This window comes from Festucalex cinctus, chromosome 1 (genome assembly GCF_051991245.1).
Source record: "Festucalex cinctus isolate MCC-2025b chromosome 1, RoL_Fcin_1.0, whole genome shotgun sequence".
NCBI lineage: Eukaryota > Metazoa > Chordata > Actinopteri > Syngnathiformes > Syngnathidae > Festucalex > Festucalex cinctus.
Window position 1 is genome coordinate 44502957 of NC_135411.1, and position 20785 is coordinate 44523741.

The 20785-nt window shown below is 40.4% G+C and overlaps 1 protein-coding gene across 1 annotated transcript in view; it reads left to right on the plus strand.

Annotated features, from left to right (window-relative positions):
- The window catches only part of LOC144030587 (nucleoprotein TPR-like), a 52135-nt gene that overhangs the window by 5577 nt on the left and 25773 nt on the right, over positions 1-20785 (plus strand). Inside the window, exons 7-24 of the mRNA XM_077537025.1 lie at positions 202-294; positions 696-776; positions 1532-1619; positions 2648-2785; positions 3552-3646; positions 7802-7999; positions 8109-8216; positions 8400-8614; positions 9287-9450; positions 9951-10072; positions 10159-10307; positions 10433-10595; positions 10867-11001; positions 13929-14069; positions 14170-14353; positions 14421-14608; positions 14678-14818; positions 15375-15491. Of these exons, the coding sequence (XP_077393151.1) occupies positions 202-294; positions 696-776; positions 1532-1619; positions 2648-2785; positions 3552-3646; positions 7802-7999; positions 8109-8216; positions 8400-8614; positions 9287-9450; positions 9951-10072; positions 10159-10307; positions 10433-10595; positions 10867-11001; positions 13929-14069; positions 14170-14353; positions 14421-14608; positions 14678-14818; positions 15375-15491 (2520 nt within the window). The remainder of the gene's footprint in view (positions 1-201; positions 295-695; positions 777-1531; positions 1620-2647; positions 2786-3551; positions 3647-7801; positions 8000-8108; positions 8217-8399; positions 8615-9286; positions 9451-9950; positions 10073-10158; positions 10308-10432; positions 10596-10866; positions 11002-13928; positions 14070-14169; positions 14354-14420; positions 14609-14677; positions 14819-15374; positions 15492-20785) is intronic.

Genomic DNA, 20785 nt, shown 5'->3' on the forward strand with positions numbered 1-20785 from the left:
GATTTCTTATCTTCTTTATTCAAATGCATAACACTCACTACTTTAAACAACTTCTATTATGTGTGTCCACCCACACATGCTCTTGCTAATTAAAAAAAAAAAATAAAAAAAAAATAAAAAATAAAAAAAATAGGATTTTGAAGCACAAGATTCTATACATGGTGCAAATGTCTGTACAATTCATTAGGTTTTCTTCAATAGGTGACCAGACTGGAAAGTCAACTCAGTTCTCTGAAGCAGTCCAGTGACAACCAGCAAAAACAAGCTGAAGACCTCAACGGCAAATGTAAACGGGTAGGCAAACAAATCAATACGTCAACTGCGGTCAGCATTGTCCTTGAACTCTACGAGTAAAGTATAGTTGGTTCTATTTGCATGAAAGGGCTACTGAAAAAGCAATGACTGACTGCTGTTATCTCAACTTTAGAGTTTGTTTTTACAATTGCCTCAGTGGAAAAGGATCAACATTATCATGAAATGGTATGATTTCATTTGATGTGCACTGTGCAAGATGATTTAGGTTGCTGTTATCACACTGTCAGAATATAATATGAGCCCATGCCTAGCTGTGACATAACAATATGTGGAAAAAGTGAGCACTCTGAATACTTTCCGAATGCATGGTGTATAATCAATATTCACAAGGGTGTCAAATTATTGCACCCATTTTTCATATTCTCTGTTTAACTCTCTAGGCTAAGGATGAACTATGTACCATGGAGGAGAAATACCGCAATGAGCTCAATGCTCATATCAGGTTGTCTTCTCTGTACAAGGTGAGACCATGTAGAATTAACAAATATGTACTGGTAATATTTTCCCATCCATCCATTTTCTATGAGCTTGTCCATTAGTTTCATGTGTGAACTGGATCCCAGGTGACTTAGGGTTGAGAAGCGGTGTACACCCTGTATTTGTTGCCAGTCAATCACATGGCACACACCACATATTGTATACACAAACAGCCATTTACACTCGTGTTGCCATAGAATCTAATATGCGTGGATTTGCAATGTGGGAGGTGTGGGAAAATAAATGAGGCAAGCACAGGGAGAATATGCAAACAACCCATGTTCCTAGGGGCCTTCGAACATGCAAACCACTACTAGTTGCAAGTGTACATTAATTTACATAAGCAAGTAAGCCTTTTTATAGAAAAATAATCCATCTGGTTTATTTGTGCAATAAGCGAGCATCTGTTACAAACAAGAACAAAATGTCTGTTTTTTAAATTCTATATTTCTGGCGTTTTTGTTTTATTCATTATATTTCTGCCGTTTTTTGTTTCATTCATTATATTTCTGCTGTTTAGCAGGGTCTTTTTTTTGCTCCTCTTTGTTCTGATTTTGCATGAGTAACAATGTACATAAAGGTGCATAATAGGTAATGTGTCATCTGTGCTTTTTCAAAATGAGGCTAATATGGATATAAATTTGACAAATTCACATGTCTTGGATTTAATGATTCTCATCACAATCATGTTTCTTTCTTCATATATTAAACAATTGAATTTTTATACATTATTTTGCAGGGTGTGGCAGCAGACATGGAAACTAAGAATCAAGAACTGAGCAGAGCAGTCGAAGAACTCAGCAAATTGGTTAAAAACACTGCAGAAGGTTTGAATCCATTTGCTAATTCCCTATTTATCTTTTCATTTTAAAATCCCTGTTTCTTAATGGACTGTAATCATACATCTAGTCACTTATTGAATTGATTGAAGTCTCAATATTCGTGTGCCAGAAAAGTTCCAGGAATGGTGTCACAAAATGTATCAATTTAATACAAAGTAGAAATGTTCCCCTTAATTGTAATCCCCTACGAGTCTGAAGCTTGGGAGCCTTTGAGCTTGGGAAAGAGGAGAAAAATCACACAAAATCAAGTCGATGAATAGGGAGGTTGCCCCAGCAATAGTGATGTTCCTCTTATTCAGGAACTTTGTGATGCTCAGGCCATTCTGAGCAGGTGCATTGTCATGATGAAGCAGCCACGAGTTGTTCTGCCACAACTCTCGCCTCACCTCTCCTCTCCTCGTGCACTGAAGACTGATTGGTGATCGTCTTGTCCACATTGAATAGGAAACTTGTAATTTGGTTTTGTAATCTAACTTGTGTGGCACAAGTCCTGGAACTTTACTGTCACATCTCATCTGAAAATATTCTGCTGAACCCTTTGTTTATTCTTAAATTTGTTATATCTACTTAAACGAGACATCAACCCTAACATTTCCTTGCCCTCACTAGTCTAAACAAGGCATTCTGATTAATACTGCGTTTGTGGAATATGAGTTAAGAAGCAACATCTCACTTGTTTTTAATCCAACTTGGAGCGGCCTTTTTGTTACCTGCTGCCGATTGAAAATGATATTACAGTTGCTCAGTGCTCAGGTAACAACCAATCACGGCTCAGCTTCAGAAAACAGGTGAAAAACAGGTGTCTTTTGCTGCTTTTGCTCATATTCCAGAAATGCAATTTTAATCAGAATATCCCATTTAGACTAGTCGAGTTGACTAAAACATAATATTGTAAAAATAAAGAAGTTTGGGTTGACTTCACATGGCATGTACTGTACCTCTGTTGGAAAATGTGTAAAAACATTTATGTCACTAAATCCCTCGATATCCTCTCTGTTATTGTGTACCGGTAGCTAACAAAATGCTGGAAAAGAAGGTGTCTGATGCAGAGGAACAAAAGACCTATATAGAGGCGGAGCTTCAAGAGAAGCTCAAGAAAATAGAGAAGGAGCTGGAAAATTCCATGATCAAGGCCACTGGAAAATGTTGCTGTAAGAAAAGATGACCTCTTTATTTTCATTTGTTTATGGAAATATTTGTTTGCCTGTGCTAAGGGTCCCATGCTGTTTTCTGGTTTGGATCTCTAAACCGGAATAATGACATGCGCCCATTGTGTTTTTTAAATATTGCGCACATCTAATACACGTTAAAAAAAAAAAAACTAATACTGAAACTAACTAAACTAAAACTAAGCATTTATTAAAGAACTAAAACTAACAGAACCATCCTGAAAACTAATTAAAACCAACTACATTTAAAAAGCAAAGCTCAAAACAAAATAAAAAATAAAATGAAAAATTCCAAAACTATAATAACCCTTCTGCCATATTACAAATACATTGGTTTATATACTGTAGCATTTTGCTAAATATGCAAAATCACAAATTACTTGTACAATTTTTAGGACTAAACACGATTTCTCTTCATTACATTATGTGGCCCTTACGTCCTTCTGAGTTTCTGTATGTGGCCCTCAAATGAAAAAGTTTGGACACCCCTGTATTAAGGCTTCATGTGCCTTTAATTTAAGATCCTGTCATCTATAATAGACCTGATACTGTTTATTATAATTAACTTTTTGTTGGTTAAAAAAAATTAATTGAAAAGGACCATGAAAAAAAAATATCGCATATGATATCGCAATCGAAATTTTTGGGAAAAAAAAAAAAATCACAGTTAGATTATTTCCCATAATCGTTCAGCCAGTCAGTGTAGTCTTGACCATTGTTACAAAGTTTGTTGAATATTTTTCTTCAGGTGCGCCCTCACTGACTGAGGAGCAGCTGGAGTCCATGTGTCCATCTGCAGCAGCCATTGCTGCCATTGTCAAGCCTGGAATGAAGTTCTTTGATGTAAGTGGAACAAAACAAAGTACTTTTCTGGTTTCCATGTAATTGATTCATAAATCTACTGTTAGATAAGTTATGTTTGATCTTCATCATAATTCGTTGTTGGAAATCGGCAACAATGGAAATGCAATTTTTATATTGATTGTAGTAAAGCCTAAAAACAATCAGATGGATAGTCATTAGTCAATAATATTGTCTTTTGAGTGCCACCTTCAGTTATCCACACTCCATCCTACCGTCTTATTTGCATTTTGAATTCTGGATTGAAATGGACCTTAAATTATTATCCAAAATGTTGGTGCTCATAACTCAATAATAATTGATGTTAACTTCGATTCTTATGGAGTTTTTCAAGAAGGTAAAGCCTGCTGCGCGATGAGCTCAAAGTTTGAACCCACGTTGGAATCATATATATATATATATATATATATATATATATATTAAAAAAATGACAGTTGGAAGAGGACATGACATGAACAAACAGAATAATTGGGTTCAAATTAATCATTTGAATGTACCCGACGTGGTCTGTAATGCTCGTTACGTTTTGGCCACAACCTTTTGCTATTTTATATATAGTCACTAGGGCTGGGTATCGATTCAGATTTCCAGAATCGATTCGATTTGATTCACAAGGGCCCGATTCGATTCGATCCACGTTTCACAACAATTTTCAATTCAGTTGAGGAATTCACGCAGTAGCTATTTTAGACAGTCAAAATTACCAATGCTGCAAATAGTAGAAACATCTTACTCTAATTTAATGCATTAGTAAAAATATGAATATTTACATTAAGATTTGAATCCATTGCAGTTACACTGATAATCTGTTTTATTTAACATGGCCTTATAAAAACAATAATTTAAATCAACCACAATACAGGCTGTGTAAATTAGGGGTGTGCTCAAAAAGTCGATACGGCAATATATCGTTGCGGGCCTCGTCACAATACACGTATCGATACGCAGGCGTCAGAATCGACAATTTTCAATTCAATTGAGGAATTCACGCAGTAGCTATTTTAGACAGTCAAAATTACCAATGCTGCAAATAGTAGAAACTTCTTACTCTAATTTAAAGGAAGGCTCCTTTAATTTTACATGTATGGCTTGATTGGCAGTAAATAGTTAGTATAGCTACGAAACATGCATAAGAGCTGAAGAATACACTCCTATATTGATTTATTTAACTTTTTTCAACATAGAAGTACTTCCGTGTTGCAACGCCCCCAAATGGTGACGTCACTAGTGTGTATACTCGCTTGGGGAACAGTAGTTCACGCAGACATAACAACGAGGAAGACACAAACGTCAGTTATGCCTTACTGTATTGCAAAATTTTGCAAGGCGTCGGCAAGGAAAAACCCGCGAGACCCCCCCCCCCCCCCAAAAAAAAAAAAAAAAAAAGCTACTTGAGTAGACAATGGTTTGTTTGCTAAGTGCTGTCAACCTCCCGAAGGACAAGCAGGCGTGCGCGCAGCGAACATTTCAGGCATGAGGACTTCGAATATATGTTACAATTTGAGATGGGGTACGCCACACGCCTAATACTAAAGCCCAACGCAGTACCGAGTATCTTTAAAGAACCAGACGTGGGAAATAATCAAGCCGATGGAGGAGCCGCAACTGCTAGCAACACGGAGCCTTCACTCTCACAACAGCCGACACAAATCGAGGTCTTACTACGGCCACTGAAAGATCTCGGAGAAGCGAAGCAAATTTAAAGCGAAAGGTAGGCATGTTTCGGGGGTGGGGGGGCATTGGTTATTATACTGCACGGACTGTTTTATTTCATAATTCATTTGAAGGTGGCCAACGCAGGGGCACGTCGGCACGTTACCGTAATGCACAGTATTAACAATCGTTGGGGCGGCTGGCTTGACTTCGTCTTTTCGAGTGGCGGCTGGCCTGACCGCAGTGGGACGCTACGCAAAAAAGAAAAAAAAAACAGCTAGGGGAGGTTGGGTGCTGTAACGACGATACATTTAATTTTACTATTTTTTCTTTTTCCTGAAATATTTCGTCAGTTCCACACGTTTTGCATTGCTCGTACTGTGTGTCACTTTACCTGTTGGATATTTGCTCCTCCAAGACTTTTCTTCTTCACATCTTTCATCGCAACCAAAGCTATCCTGAGAATGTCTATTTAGTATTGCCATGTTGAATGTCTGATGTTCCAGGATGCAGTTGAGATTGTCCGCAAGGAACCGATCCTCGAGTTCTTTCATTTCCAGACAGCACACATTCATTAGCGGATTGTCCATTCCTGCAGCTCCCGCACGAGCACCACTCACCCCCCGCCTGATTCACTCGTTCGTCAAAGTTTATTTTGTGCCCGAAAAGACCATCTGGCGCCACAACTTTCACATCCAAGGCAGACTTTCCTTCGGTAGTGTTATTTTGTCGTGTTGGCTCGAAGCGATAAGGTTTAATCCTTCCGGGTTTGACGCTAGATGCACGGCTGCGTTGCATAGTGCTTCCATAGTGTAGCGTTTACACACTAGTGACGTAAACATCCGGGTTATTTAGTCACGTGTAACAAACATGCCGGCGTTCGATTCATTTTAACAATGGTTTAAAAGTTATTAAATGTACATAAAAAAATAATCACGTCACCAAATTAATTATTGAAAAAGTAGCAACTTTTTGCTGCTAAAAATGGATCAATAAGTAAAGTGTCCCTTTAATGCATTAGTAAAAATATGAATATTTACATTAAGAATTGAATCCATTGCAGTTACACTGATAATCTGTTTTATTTAACATGGCCTTATAAAAACAATAATTTAAATCAACCACAGTACAGGCTGTGTAAATTAGGGGTGTGCTCAAAAAGTCGATACGGCAATATATCGTTGCGGGCCTCGTCACAATACACGTATCGATACGCAGGCGTCAGAATCGATATTGCTCGTTAACTTTAAATCGGCAGTTCACGTTGCCTTTGCGGCTTGCATTGTACCTAAAAAATAAAAACCAGCAGCGTCTTTGAAGTTAATTGCCTTCAATTAATGCAAAAATAGCTCACTGGTAATTGGACACTGTGTCTTGCTAAGAAAAATGAAGCAGAGGAAGAATGTCAACATTTATTTATTGATAAACTTAACATGGCACGTGTCTCAGTGTACCAATTTTCCTATATTTTGTTTAAAAAAAAATTAAATGTCTTATTTGGCATACATATGTATCGCGATACGTATCGTATAGTGGCCCCTGTATCGTGATACGTATCGTATCGTGAGGTTGGCGGCAATACCCAGCCCTAGTGTAAATAACGTGACAAAAAAAAACTGACACGACATTCACATTGTTGTTCCATCCATCCATCCATCCATCCATCCATTTTCTTAACCGCTTTTCCTCACAAGGGTCACGGGGGTGCTGGAGCCTATCCCATCTGGGATATGAAAAGGCATATCGATACGATAACAATATATCGATATTTTGAACGCAGCCCTAATGGTCACCAGTAGTATGTCCAAATTACAATGTCTATATACCTTAACGATGGTGAAGCCGTGTACATTCCAGCATGATTCGATTCGATGGGGAAAGACTTGCATGGGCTCCTTGTACGTCGAGGACACCGCCAACACCTCCCTCTCAGGCGTGCACTGTTTGCAGGGAACTGGGGACATTGCCAGCCTGCACCTGGTGTGGAAGCTGTCACACTACAGAAACTGTATTTCTTTGGCTTGGCGCTGCAAAAATCTCGTTCGTTTCCAAAACCCGGAAATGTATTTTAGTGAGTGAAGTGGCGTGAATCGGTGACGTCAGGAAGCTGGTGCACGTATAATCTTGCCTTCAAGTGCACCATGGAAAATCGTCAACTCTTCCAATCCCATCCAGTCACAACATTGAAAGACGTGCTTCAGAACCAAAACACGACACTGTTTGATTTTACGTGAATCAGTGCTCGGAAGACTGAAGTACCGACTTAAATCGGTTGATCCCACAAAAAGTACCGTCTTCGGTACCCAGCCCTATCCTATATATATTTATTCGTATTGCTGTAGTCAGGAAAAAATAACAAATAGTAACATTATCATATTAAATTTGACATTGTGTTGCCTTTTTGATGCTGTTTCTATCGTCTCTATCGAATAACCATAGACCTCTGACTGTTTCCCCTTCTGTGTTATGTCTGTGTGCTGTCAGCTGTATAATGCATATTCTGAGTGTCAGACTCAGCTGCAATTGGAGAAGCAGGAGACCAGAAGGGTGAGCAAAGTATTGGATGAGGTCGTCCAGGAGGTGGAATCCAAAGCACCCGTCCTCAGACGTCAGAGGGAGGAGTATGAGACCATGCAGAGTTCAATGGCCTCCTTGTGGAATAAACTGGAACAGGCTCGAACGGTCTGAGACATTGATAATCAATACATCCATCATTTCAGTTACTGTGAAAATAAATCTAAATAAATGACTTAGCATAGTTCCTTACATGCAACTTTTGTGCTGTTATTAGGAGATCTTCAGTTTACAGAAAGAGAAGGATGAGGCCAAGCAACATTGTGACTATTTGGAGAAGGACAAGCTGAGGACAGAAAGACTGCTGGATGACACCTCTGCACAAGTACGTTGCATATAGCCATGTACACCATACACATACACACAGCTGTTTTTAAAGCGGTCAAGCATCATTATAATAAGCAAGATATATCAAGGCTGTGATTTGTTTGATAACACTTCCTTTCTTGTACACTATTTGCATTGATAAAATAATTTCCTCACTGCTGTTACTTTTCATTCATTCCAGGTGTGCGCACTGCTGATTGAACTTGAAGAAGCCCGAGGTAATCAGGTGACCAAAGATGATGGCAGTTCCTCTATTCCTGGCCAGGTCAACCAGCCCCATCAGATTTCTTTCCGCAGTGTAGAGGAGCTCCAGACACAAAACAGAAGCCTACTAGAAAGGCTGGGGAAACTAGAGGAGGATAACACAAGGCAGCAAACCCTTATAACATCAGCACGGTAACAATTCGATTATTTCAATGCTTTATTTATTTATTTATTTATTTTTAAACCTTGGTGCAGCATTTGAAATGGCATCAGTCATTTATTAGTGGCGTGTAAAGACTCCAAAACACCACTAGAGCAAGACAATGTTGACAAGGTATAGATATAAAATATTCTGATTTCAAACTTGAAAATTACAACAAAATTGTTTGAAATTAAAAGTATTATTTGTTTAAAAAAAAAAAAAAAAAAAAGTACCTGTATTATGAGTGATGGAAGCATTCACAGTCCCACTAATGGTATTACATGTCATCAAAAAACCCGTGACACCATATATTTGTGTCTGGTAAGCGTGAAGTATTTTAATCCACCAATAGGCCACAACGCAAGGCGAGATTTAAGTTAATATGTTTGCATTCTAATTGAAATAATATTCTTAATGTTTTTCAAAACTTAACCACTCTTGTATTGTATTCATTTTAGTTGTTTGATACATCTGTTGTAGTTTCTGTTTTTGGGGGTGTTTGAATGAAACCTTAAATGATTTGTATCATCATTCCACATCTCAAGTGGTGAACCCCCTTTATCATTTTATGCATGGTAGTTATTGACCGAACGCTAATGAACAATCTGCTTTAAATAAACATCAACAATTAATTAATTAATTGCCCTTCTATTTCCTTGCAGTGTGTCAGAGTTGGAGACCAGTGTGGATAAACTTGAGAAGGAGGTAGAGCAGCTGAGAGAGCAGAGGAACCTACAGAAGCAACTTGCTGACTCTAACTCTAGACAGAGAGACATGTACAAAACTCTGCTACAACAGAGCACTGGATTTAACCTGCCCTCTCAAGGTGACATATCGTACCCATTTGAATGTATTTATTTGAAATGGGACAAATGCACATTAATCAACAATTTTACAATGTAACTCTGCCCAAGTTAGCTAAATTACCGGTAATTAAGCTAATTTTAATTGGCATTCCCTTGCGCAGAAGTAAGAGCCAGCCTACAATGAATCATTACAATCACACATCAATGTACAGTGATAATATTAAAAGAATACATTTCCTGTACAGGTGATAACGCAAATCTCTCTCACTCACAATGAGCAAATTTGGCCCAACTTCAACCACTGTTTGAGTTTTTTGTTGAAGGCATTTGTATTTGTCTACAATTTAAGTTCAGTAGGGAGAGCATTCCACACTTCAAGACAAGATCCCAAAAATGTTGATTGTCAACATCCAGGCACACAAAAAAAAAAAAAAAAAAAAGAGAAAATCAATTTTTATGAAGAAAAAACAAACATGAAAGGGTATAAATAAATTTATTTTACGTGTTTACCTCTGTACAGATTCTTCACACCCTGCAAGTGCACCCACACGACCATCAGCCCCAGTAACTCGTTCAACGCCTCAAAGAGGAGTCGCTGCTGACTCTGCACAAGCCACACAGGCTAAAGCTGCATTAAAACAGGTAAAACATTCTTCTGAAATGCTGTGATCCAAGTGGTATTATATTTAAGCATCGGTTTAGCTCAATGTGGGTCTCTGCTCCTCCAGCTAAATGACACCTTCACCTTGTATAAAAAAGAAAAGGCAGAGAACGACAGAATGTTGAATGATTCGCATGACAGACTGGAGCGGCAGCTGACAGAGGTTCGCTCAAGTAATGCCAAATTGACTTCTCAATTGGAGTTCAGCAACAAGAGGTGTGGGCAAAATAATAAAGTCATGATAAATCTATCTTATCAGACATGTTGGAATCCTGTCTTTTTCTTTTTTTTTGCAATGTCTTTATGAATTGCTTTTTGTGTTGTATCTCTTTTTATGGTAGGTATGAGATGCTTCAAGAGACTGTCACGGCATTTCGTAGAGAGACCTCAGCCCTCCAGGGCAGGAACCAAAAAATGGCTGCGGCGGTTCAACGCCATGAGCACATCATCCACACTGTGACCCAAGACCTGCGGCAAGCTAATGAAAAACTGGCACTTGAGGAGGTGTGCAGCACCTACCCTTCTTAGGGTTTCAATATAACAACCACACATTGTGACACGAATTGTTGAAAAACGGGTAGTTATTTTTTTTTTCATCCCAGAGGCTCACACTACACCCGTTTTTGTGTCTTAGTTCATTTTCTCATTCACTGAACAATCTACAAACAAATTACTGAGATGTATTCCACACTGAGAAGGTCTACCTATTATGTACCCAATTTAATGTCTGTGCCCTCAACTGCTATTCCACTTAACAGTGCGTCCTTGTCTGTAGGTGCGAGTTGAGAACTTGACTAAAGAGAGAGACATGTTAAAGCAAGCAGAGAGCCGACTCAGTCGAGAGAAAGAGGCTATGCTGGCAGAACAACGTAACCAAAACCTACTACTCACCAACCTCAAAACCATACAGGTAGTATCCCTCTGTTCTCAACTTCTCATGACGTCATGATTCCACTTCTGTATTTACAAAAAGTGCTTCTGTACTAAGTGCTAATATAGCCACATTAGTCGGTATGGTGAAGTTTGAGCTGAGTACCTCAGTCAGCCGTCTATTATTAGCAGACTGTGGCAAAATCATATGTAGTCAAAACACAGGAACTGAAGTTACTGGTCTTTGGCCCCGTTCACACAAAAGCTCGTTTCATAGTATTCGCACAAATTTCTTACCGTTTGGCCAGTTTGTCCACACAGCAGCTCGGTTTCGGAGCTTGAAACCGACCACTTTTGAGACCGAGCTCCAGAGTGGAAAGATTTCAAAACGGGCCCTGTACGGTCCAATGTGGACACCATAGCAGGATAGCTACTTCTCCCCTGACTGCGCATGAACCGCCAGTATGTTTATATACAGTACAATGGCGGAAAGCCGTGTCTTCCTTGTTTTGCACAACCTCCTTAGCTTGTTTATGCTTTTTTAGCAAAATGTTTTGCTAGATGTTGTACTTCAATCACCCAGCATTGTCACTTTTCTGTGTTGTGTTCGTCTCACTGATATGTATATATTACTGGATATCCGATAGCCCATACACGCCCGTGCAAGCTGTTGAAGCGACTGGGCAGCCATCTTAGTCCTCCCATCTCACGAGGAGACTGATGTTTAAATTACTTTGAGGACCCCATTTCTTTTATCGCTCAGTTGCTAGACGCCTGTTGTGTCTACTAAGTACCGTCTCAAATGTTCTCCAATTTCAGTACCGTAAATGTATAGGATCGTATGCCGAGAATCGTTTCTTGGGAGGAGTAATAGGCGGCCTCGTGGCCTCAAACCCAGCTATTCAGATCAATGGTTCGTCTTCTTCACTGATTGTTTTTCTATGCTTTCCATTAACTCCCTGTGGCAGCGCTACAGCGCCACTCCAGACTTGGCATATATATTACAGCCGTTAAACGTCCTAGGTGTGTTCTTTTGGACACTCGCATGTCTTGAGACAGCTGTCTGTACAAGATTTGTTTGAGGAACGAAGCCGGCTTTGCTTCCGTGTAAACAGGGCCTTAAGGCCTCAGTATACTTCTGCTTGAGGCTCACACAGAGGCGTCACGGCGGAGCTCCGCTCGTGCGTTTGCCATCCAACTTGTGCGCAATACACATCAGTGTCTGCTGGAGTTTCACACCAAGTCCCGCTGTCGCTATGGCTGGGACGCCACAGAGTGGAGATTCCTCTGCATTTTATGACAAATTCAGGAAGTTCAATTTAATTCAGACACGAAACAAAGCTGGGGGGAGAGAGTTAAGTTCATCACCGTGGCAATGAATTATTGCCAATTTGCACCGGTGTCGGCCGTAAACTCGCCAAAACACAACAGCCACGCGCTTAGCGAACACAGTTTTTGTTTGTTTGTTTTTTTTGTTTTGTTTTTGTTTTTTTAAGTTGTTTTCCGCCTCTCGTCCCAGGCACATATCCACAAGCACAGTCCGATTTGCGCCGCCAGTTGCCTTCACGGAAAGTATCTGGGCGGGGGGCGGGGAGAGAGAAAAAAAAGCAGAGTACGCCATCGAACGGACCAATCACGAGCGAGCTATGCCCCGCCATCTACGTCGTGCAAGGATTGGCGACGTGTGCACCGCAGCCGGCCACGAGCTACGCGGCACGTAAAATTCATGGCTCGCGTAGATCATGTGATCTACGCCGGTCATCAACGCGAGAGCAAACGTAGAGGCATAAATTAGGCTTTAGAGTGGAAGACAAGCCAAAAGTTTTGTTTGCAATAATATAACAGCCAACACAGGTGTTTCAAACGATTAGCTAATCAGCAAGCTCTGCATGATGCCTGATAACGATCCTCTGCTGTGTTGGCTGAAGGAGATGTGGAAAACAGGCTGGATAGGGGTACTTGAGGACCAGGGTTGAGAAACAACGATACATTCTATGTTGTCGCTCACCTTTTGACTGGGTTTGATAACGTGACGGTCGCAATGTAAACCAATGACATCAGTTTCAGCCAACAGCAGGGAGGAGTCCCATAAAATGTCAGGCTCCTTGGATGGCTATAAACAGGTGCATTAAGCTGCTTAATTCTTATTCCACAAATGCAATATTAGAATACCGTGTTTAGACTAGTGGCGACACATCAAACATGTATTGCAAAGAGTATTTTTGACACCGAAAAGAAATTTGATGTGACATCCCGAGTCAAATTTTAAATGCATTTGCACTGCCTTGAGGGAGCCATAATGCGTTTTTTTTTCCTTTTTTTTTCTTTTTTTTGTTAGTTTTTTTATTTTTCTACACGGTTTAAAATGGGTTCTAGGTGTCTTGCTAAAAAAGAAATCAGTCAATTTTGGGGTGAATGGTTCTGTCTTGTATATGCAGTTCTGTCTATTTTAAACTAGTCCCACGTTGTCACAGTGAGAGAATTCAGAACAAATTTCTCAGACAATTTTTTAAAATGTAGCTGTAACTCACAAAAAAATACTTTATTGTGTAATTTCACACTTGATGGCTGGCAGGCACATCAGAAACGCAACTATTTATAAAAGCTTCTAAATGTAGGAAATTGAATTTCCAATTGTTACTACTACGCGTGGCCAAAAATCTGCACACTCACTTCTCCATGTACACACTGCACGCATGACGTCACATCGACAGACACAGGGCGGGAAATTCAAACCCAAATCCAGTCTGAAAACTATTGGCCAGAGGCTTGCAGGAGTACCCATTGTAAACAGCTAAAGTGTTAACCTACTAATTAGAAGATGTTTGCATCAGAAATGGTCAAATAAAAAGGCTATTGTAAAGATATTTTGGGGCAAATTTCTACATAGAGCAGCTTCAAACAAAAAGTACATTTTCCACATCATGACTCCTTGAATTCATTTCACTTTTTCCCTTAATTGTGTAGTTAACCATGGAACATACAGACACAGCCATTCGTCAGCGACTTAACAGTAAGATTGAGAATCTGGAAACAGAACTGGCCTCAATGAAGACTCGGCTAGAGCATGAAGTAGCACAGAGACATAACCTTGGACGCAGTATGGATGTAAGTAACCTTATATGTATTAGAATATTTCAGTCGAACAAAGCTTGTGGATGGTAATCATTTCTTTTATGTCCATTTCCTATTTTTTTTTTAAATCTAGGCTCAGTTGCTAGAAGCTAAAAAACAACTTCAGTCACATAGCACCTTGCAGCTGAAGACAAGAGAGTTGTTGAAGAACTCTGAACAGCAGGTAGCTGCGCTAAAAGCTCAACTGGCTTCCACCTCATCTGAGGGTGTTAGCACCCCAATAACCAGAGCAGCAACTCTTAGAACACCTGTCAGAGGTAACAGTTTCCTTTGAGTGAAATTCAATACCCCCTTTTTTAACCATTTTCCCCTATGTAATTTCAGTGCGCTCTCCGGTTCAAACCACTCAGCAGCCTGGTATATCCGAGCTGGCCGAGGTCAAAAGTAATCTAACTGCTGCAGAGGAACAGAACAACAAACTAGAAGAGCAGCTAAAAAATGCTAATGCTACTGTTGAGCAGTACAGGGCTGTGGTATTGACTTTGGAAGATAGTCTGAAGAATGATAAAGCGGTAAGGTTGATGCCATTTCTTTTTACAAACAGTTATGCACATTCACATCTTTTCTCGATGTTCTCTCAGCAACGCTCTCCTCTCGAGATGAGACTCAAGGAGTCAGAAGACATCCAGAAGCAGATGGAAAACAGAATCTTAGAGGTGGAGAAAAAGAATCAGCAAGCACAAGAGGAGAGGAGAAAGGCTTTGGGCGCTCTTGAACAACAAGTAGGTCTTATCACACACTTGAGTACATTTGTAGGTAATCCGCGTTTAACCATTGTTCCAGCAGTTATTGTAAATTGACCTGAACAGGTCTGTTTGTCAACACCCTTCTCCAACTCAACCGGCTGAGTCAAAACCATGTCTGCTTTGGAACTCACATATGAGCCATTAATACCATAATACCTCCAAATAAATAAGACCATCCGACTCAAATAAATGCATCTCATGTAATGAGGCTTTTGTCAATAATAAGCCGTCTGCTACAGCGGCATTCACATTCATGCACACCTCTCACTTCCTGGTTCTCCTCTAACCTAGACATAAACATGGTGCCTTCGCCGGAAGAATTTAGCGTTACATTGTTAATGTTTATTCTCAAATGTTATTGTTCAGGTCTCCAAACAGAACCTAAATTGTACTGAACCTGCCAAAAAACTTAAAAATATTCACTTTCCTCTGTGTGTTACTGGTAACTAGACCTGTTGCTGCACTCACTTTGAAGCATTGGTTACATTAAGAAGAAAGCTAGTATAAAGTGTTCTCCTTTTGCTTCTTCCAGGTGAGTGACCTGCAGCGCAGTCTAAAGGCCAGCCAAGTAGAACAGCAGGATGCGCTGGAGAAAGCTGCTAAAGCTGTCACTCTGGAGCAGAAAGCCATACAGGAGAGCCTGCTGCAGGTAATTAATAAACGCACACAGTTGTTACCATCTTGAGTTACCGTAATTTCCGGACTATAAGGCGCACCTGACTATCAGCCGCACTAGCTAAATTTGGGGAATACAGTGTTCCCATGTTTATTGCGGGTTCATCTTTCGCGGCCTCGCTGTTGCGCGTATTTTTTTTACAGCATGCTTTTTTTTTTTTTTGTTCTTTGCGCGGCCGTATCTCTTGAACCCTATGTCCGACCGAAATCCGCGGATTCATCTCGACGAGACCTTTACAACGGTGTCTGTCCCGTCGCTCCACGACATTGCATTCCGGAGAGAGAAGGCCGAAAACGCCGGCGGGGTAACTTTTGAAAGGTATCCTTGCTGGAATTGTTTGGGGGGTCGTATCTCCCCATCCCTATGACCGGGGCCACACGGGCATCCGCGGGTTTGTCTCGACAAGACCTTTCCCACGGTGTCTGTCCTGTCGCTACATGACATTGCATATAAGTAAATAATAATAAAAAAAAAAAACATTTTTAATGGAAAAAAATAACTGTAAAAGAAAAAAAAAAAACAGATGATGAATGGAAAAGCATTCATTATAAACTAAAAATCATACCAAAATGAAAAAATATAATTGGAAAAAAATATATACTGTGCTGTATACCGTAATAAGTAAATAAAAAAACAACAACGTACTTTTAAAACTCATTCACTGCCTTTGACAAGTATACTTGTCAATTGTATTTTTTAGAGCGGTGCTAAATGGGGGCGAATCTGAGCATGCTCCACTGTAAATATTAAGGGTGTCACGATTTCGATTTTTTATCGAAATCGATCGAAATTACGTCACGATTTCGAGCATCGAAATAGAAGAGAGGACACACGATACCATGCCCCCCCCCCCCCCCGCGCCCGCCGCCACCGCCGCCACCGCCACCTCCCAGGAAAGCAAATGAGACGCAGCCATTCAGCTACTAGCTAACGGCACTTGTTAGCTGACTTCTCCTGCAGTCATGATGGCAAGCGCGGACAGACACAGCAATGGTGCTTCAAGCCGCTCCCGCTTCTCTCGTCACCAGTTTGGAAACATTTTGCGTTCCCGGTGAGTTATGTCGACAACGTTCACGTTGTCGATAAAAAGACCACAGTTGCAAGATATGCTATGTGCGCGTACTGTACTCGGCCACGGTGTTACGCCCGGCTCGTCAAGGGGAAGGGAAGTAACACAATAACAGAAAATATAGAGTAGATAAACACGGGTCGACTTTAACATCTGATACACAATAGCGTCGCGCTGGCACAGTCGTCCAATCGGAGTGTCGCGCTGGCACAGTCGTCCAATCGGAGTGTCGCGCTGGCACAGTCCTCCAATCAGAGTGTCGCGCTGGCGCATTCAAACTGAAGTACCATTATACGGGCACCAGCCGACACAAACACACACATACATACTAGGGGAGCCGCCAGCCGTAACAACGGGAAACACGACAAACATGACGGGACATTTACGCAGGCATCACAAAGATTTAGATTTATCAAATTCAACTAGAAGTGGGAAAACAACGGTCCAACCAACTATTTCATCCTCATTTACAGTGAAACTTCCACACACTTCAGCTCGCGCGAAACGCCAGATCCATAGGTCTATTTATAGCAGCAGACCTGCAGCCTTGGAAAACGCTGGATTCAAACATTTAATAATTAGTGTACTTGAACCACGCTACAGTATGCCCAGCAACTGTAAATGTTGGGATATAGTTTGTTCAGGCTGTATTTGTTCCATGACTTTGGATACAATATATTTTTTGTTGTTGTTGCACATTGCACATTATTTTAAGAGGAACGCACAGCACACTGTTGTAACCAAAAACAGTCAATAGATGGCAGGCACCCACTGTGACTTTTTGTTTTTGTTTTTTTATTTTTTATTTTACACTTCAGTAAGAACAAGACGGTTAACTTTATATTGTAAATAAATTCTTTGAATTTGATCATTCCTGCCTAATGTCAATTATCATATATTACATAAATTTACACAAAAATAATATGGAAATTGCATCACCTATATGTAGCCGATCTTTTGAAATAAGATTTACTGTACAATGAATAGAACCAATGATCATAGACTAGCCTTAGCCTACAGAAGCATATGCCTCTGTGTTATAAAGTGGGGGAGCGGAAAAAAAAAAAAAAAAAAAAAAAAATCGAAAAAAAAATCGAATCGTGACCCCAAAATCGAAATTTAAATCGAATCGTGGAGTTGGCGAATCGTGACACCCCTAGTAAATATCAAACTTGGAAACAACTTTACTGATGCCCAACCACCGGTAGATGACATCATTGCCCCATTTTATAGGAAATAAACACAGTTTCAGTCCATGGGAGAAATGGCTGTATTTTGGCAAACCTACATTTTTCTGCTGTCAATTATAAAAGAACGGGACGGGACAAAAAGTAGGGAGTCTATTCTGTTATTTGGTAGATTCGGTTTATATATAATTATTGAATGTAATATCACGTGAGTATTGGAAATGTAAAAATTTTCTATAATGACTGGCAGTGAATGAGTTAATGGGTAAATGAAAAAAGCATATATCCTCCTGACTACCAGGGGAAAAAATATTGTCCAATCATGTTTATTTTGATATTCCCCAATCTTTGTGAAATAACTGGAATACTGCAAAAGACATTTTTGAAAAAAAAAAAAGTTAAGCTATGATGTCCACTACAGATGACATTTTTTTTTAACTTACATGCTAGGCTCAAATACAGTTAAAATAATTCAAACAATACATTCATGCAATGCGACTGAATGTAGAAGGGAAGGGCCCTTTTCTGTTGCGGCCTCCATTGGGGGCGCTGAAATCAGTTTTTAGCCTCTGCAGAGACCCAAGCAGTGTGTTTCAATGCACCTGTTGCATAGCGATGGCTCCGTGAGGGTTTTGTGTGCGGGTGTTCGCCAGCTGTATATCAGCCCTTGGCTACTGGCCGCGTCCGACTGAGAGAGTGTGAAGATGGAAGCAAGGAAAGCGTCCAGAGGGGAAAGCGTAACCAAAAGAGGGGGAGGCAAGCAGGAAGCATGCCTTTTGTAGGGGGGCTTGGCTAGCTACTCAGCAGGGGTCCGCTTCTCGGATTACAGAGACAGAAATTGGAAATTTACCATCTTGGTGTGAATTATGGTAGAGTAATCAGATTGTATCTGGATCCAATGTCAACCAAGATTCTAAGGTCAAAATTCAATCAATGCAAACACGTGTACAGTTGAACACATCGAAAGATATGTTACCTAGCTTACAACTGTTAAAACGTACACACACATGAAAGTTAAGTGGAGAATCTGCCACTGAAATGGAACATTTTCACGACACTTCATGGAGTCAACATTTGAAAAATGGCAAACATGACATTTCAGAATTCATTGATCTCTTGCAAAGTAAGGCTTTTACCTTTTTCCTTGTTTCAGTCAGAGCTGGATTCATTGCGGGTGGGGCTGTTTGTTTGTGGGGGATGCTCTTCCACCCCCCCAACCCGCACGGTCGCATACACAGGACACAGGAATGAAATTCCTTTTTTTTGTGACAAGGTTGCAAAAGTTACAACTGGACGATAATCGTCACACCGTTTTGCAGCAATTAGCATTAGAATATAGCTAAGTTTCATTATTATTCACAAATCTGCTTTGAATTGTGGGGAAACGGTATAAATACTACTTTGGGATACTTAATACATTTAAAATAGTATTTATTTTTGCAACGTTTTTGGGAGTAAATTAGTTAATAACAAGGGTGTCAGGGTTCCCGCGGGGTCTTAAAAAAAAAAAAAAAAAAAAAAAAAGTCTTAAAAAATCTAAAATTCAGAAAGTAAAATTTTAGGCCTAAAATGTCTTAAAAAACAGCTATATTTTCATCCTAGGTCTAAAATTTAATTTACCCAAGTCTAAAATTCTTACATCTGCTCCTTACATTCCGAGAAGTGTCTGCTCTGTTGAAAGTACGAAAAAGAAAGAACAAAAAAATGTGTGTGTTGCGTTGTTTCTATTATTTGCGTGCTCAAAGTGAAGGAGACGTTTGAGGGGGTAGGTTTGCATTGTAGTTCAATGTAGTTCAGGCGGGCGGGAGCGAAGGTACGTGGGGCGGTGCAAATGAGATGTTTGGTGAGATGTGACGCGCGCGGCTTGTTTTTTCTCATAATGGTCTTAAAAAAAAGTCTAAAGAAGGTCTAAAATTTCACCGAGTGATTCCTGCAAGAACCCTGGGATGTACAAAAATACATTACTGTAACAAAAATAACCAGCCTACTATTGCAGAAAGTCGGTCCTGGTAATTCTTGTGCCATCGTCCTCTTTACCTTGCTTTCGCAAGATAAATGCTTGCGATATTTGTGAGTTCACAAACTCCGGAGAATACATTTTGTACCGAGCCCGTTGATTTACACCGATCCGAACCACTGGTGGATTCCGAGCAAATTACCGTGGACGGTACCAGATGGATATTGCGGAGAACTCCCTTGAGTGAAGCGCAATCTCAATCTGGCTATTGCCAGGTTATCGTCCACTTCCCCATTGCCGGAAACGAACAGGTCCAGAATGGCCTCGTCAGCAACTTTTTGTCCTTTGTTGTCCCTCTCAAAACAAAACAAAAACTCTTCTCCCGCTTAGTCAGTGTCAGAATCGATGGGGTCGATTTCCTTTAACTCAAATGCAGCATCTTATGCACTTCTCCGTTCCTTTTCTATAATAAGGCCGCAAACTATCTCGCTCTCTTTCTGTCACCGACTGTATTTGGGCTCACTTGGTTTGTTTTGCTCTGCCTGGCGCCCTTGCACTTCCTTTATAGTGCGCCCCCTCATGACCTGGTGGATAAGCCATTGTATTAGTCGCAAGGTCAAATGAAAGTGAAAAAAGGAGCGGCATATAGTCCGTAAATTACAGTAGTTTCCTTCTATAGGTAGGGCACATGAGCTCTCGGCATTTCTCATTGTGCTTGGGCACACTTGACACACAAAGTAGAAAGAACACTGCAATTGTATGCTTAATATGGCCCCAGCACTGGGCCAGTCCAGGAGGGGTAATCGCACCCAAGCATTGTATAATAGGACTGGCCAAAGGTGAGTACGCCCTTGCAGCATCATCTTTTCACTGATAGCTCCTTGTATTAGCTAATTTTGTTTCGTCATTCTCTGTAGCACTAAAATGCAATTTATTTTGGATTTGTTTGGTTGCATGTTACGAGTGTAACTCAATAAAGCTACTGTTGCGTGCTCGGGGCACAAAGTTTATGTTTGGCCGGGTAGCACACACAGAGTTGACGGGGAGGTTGGGA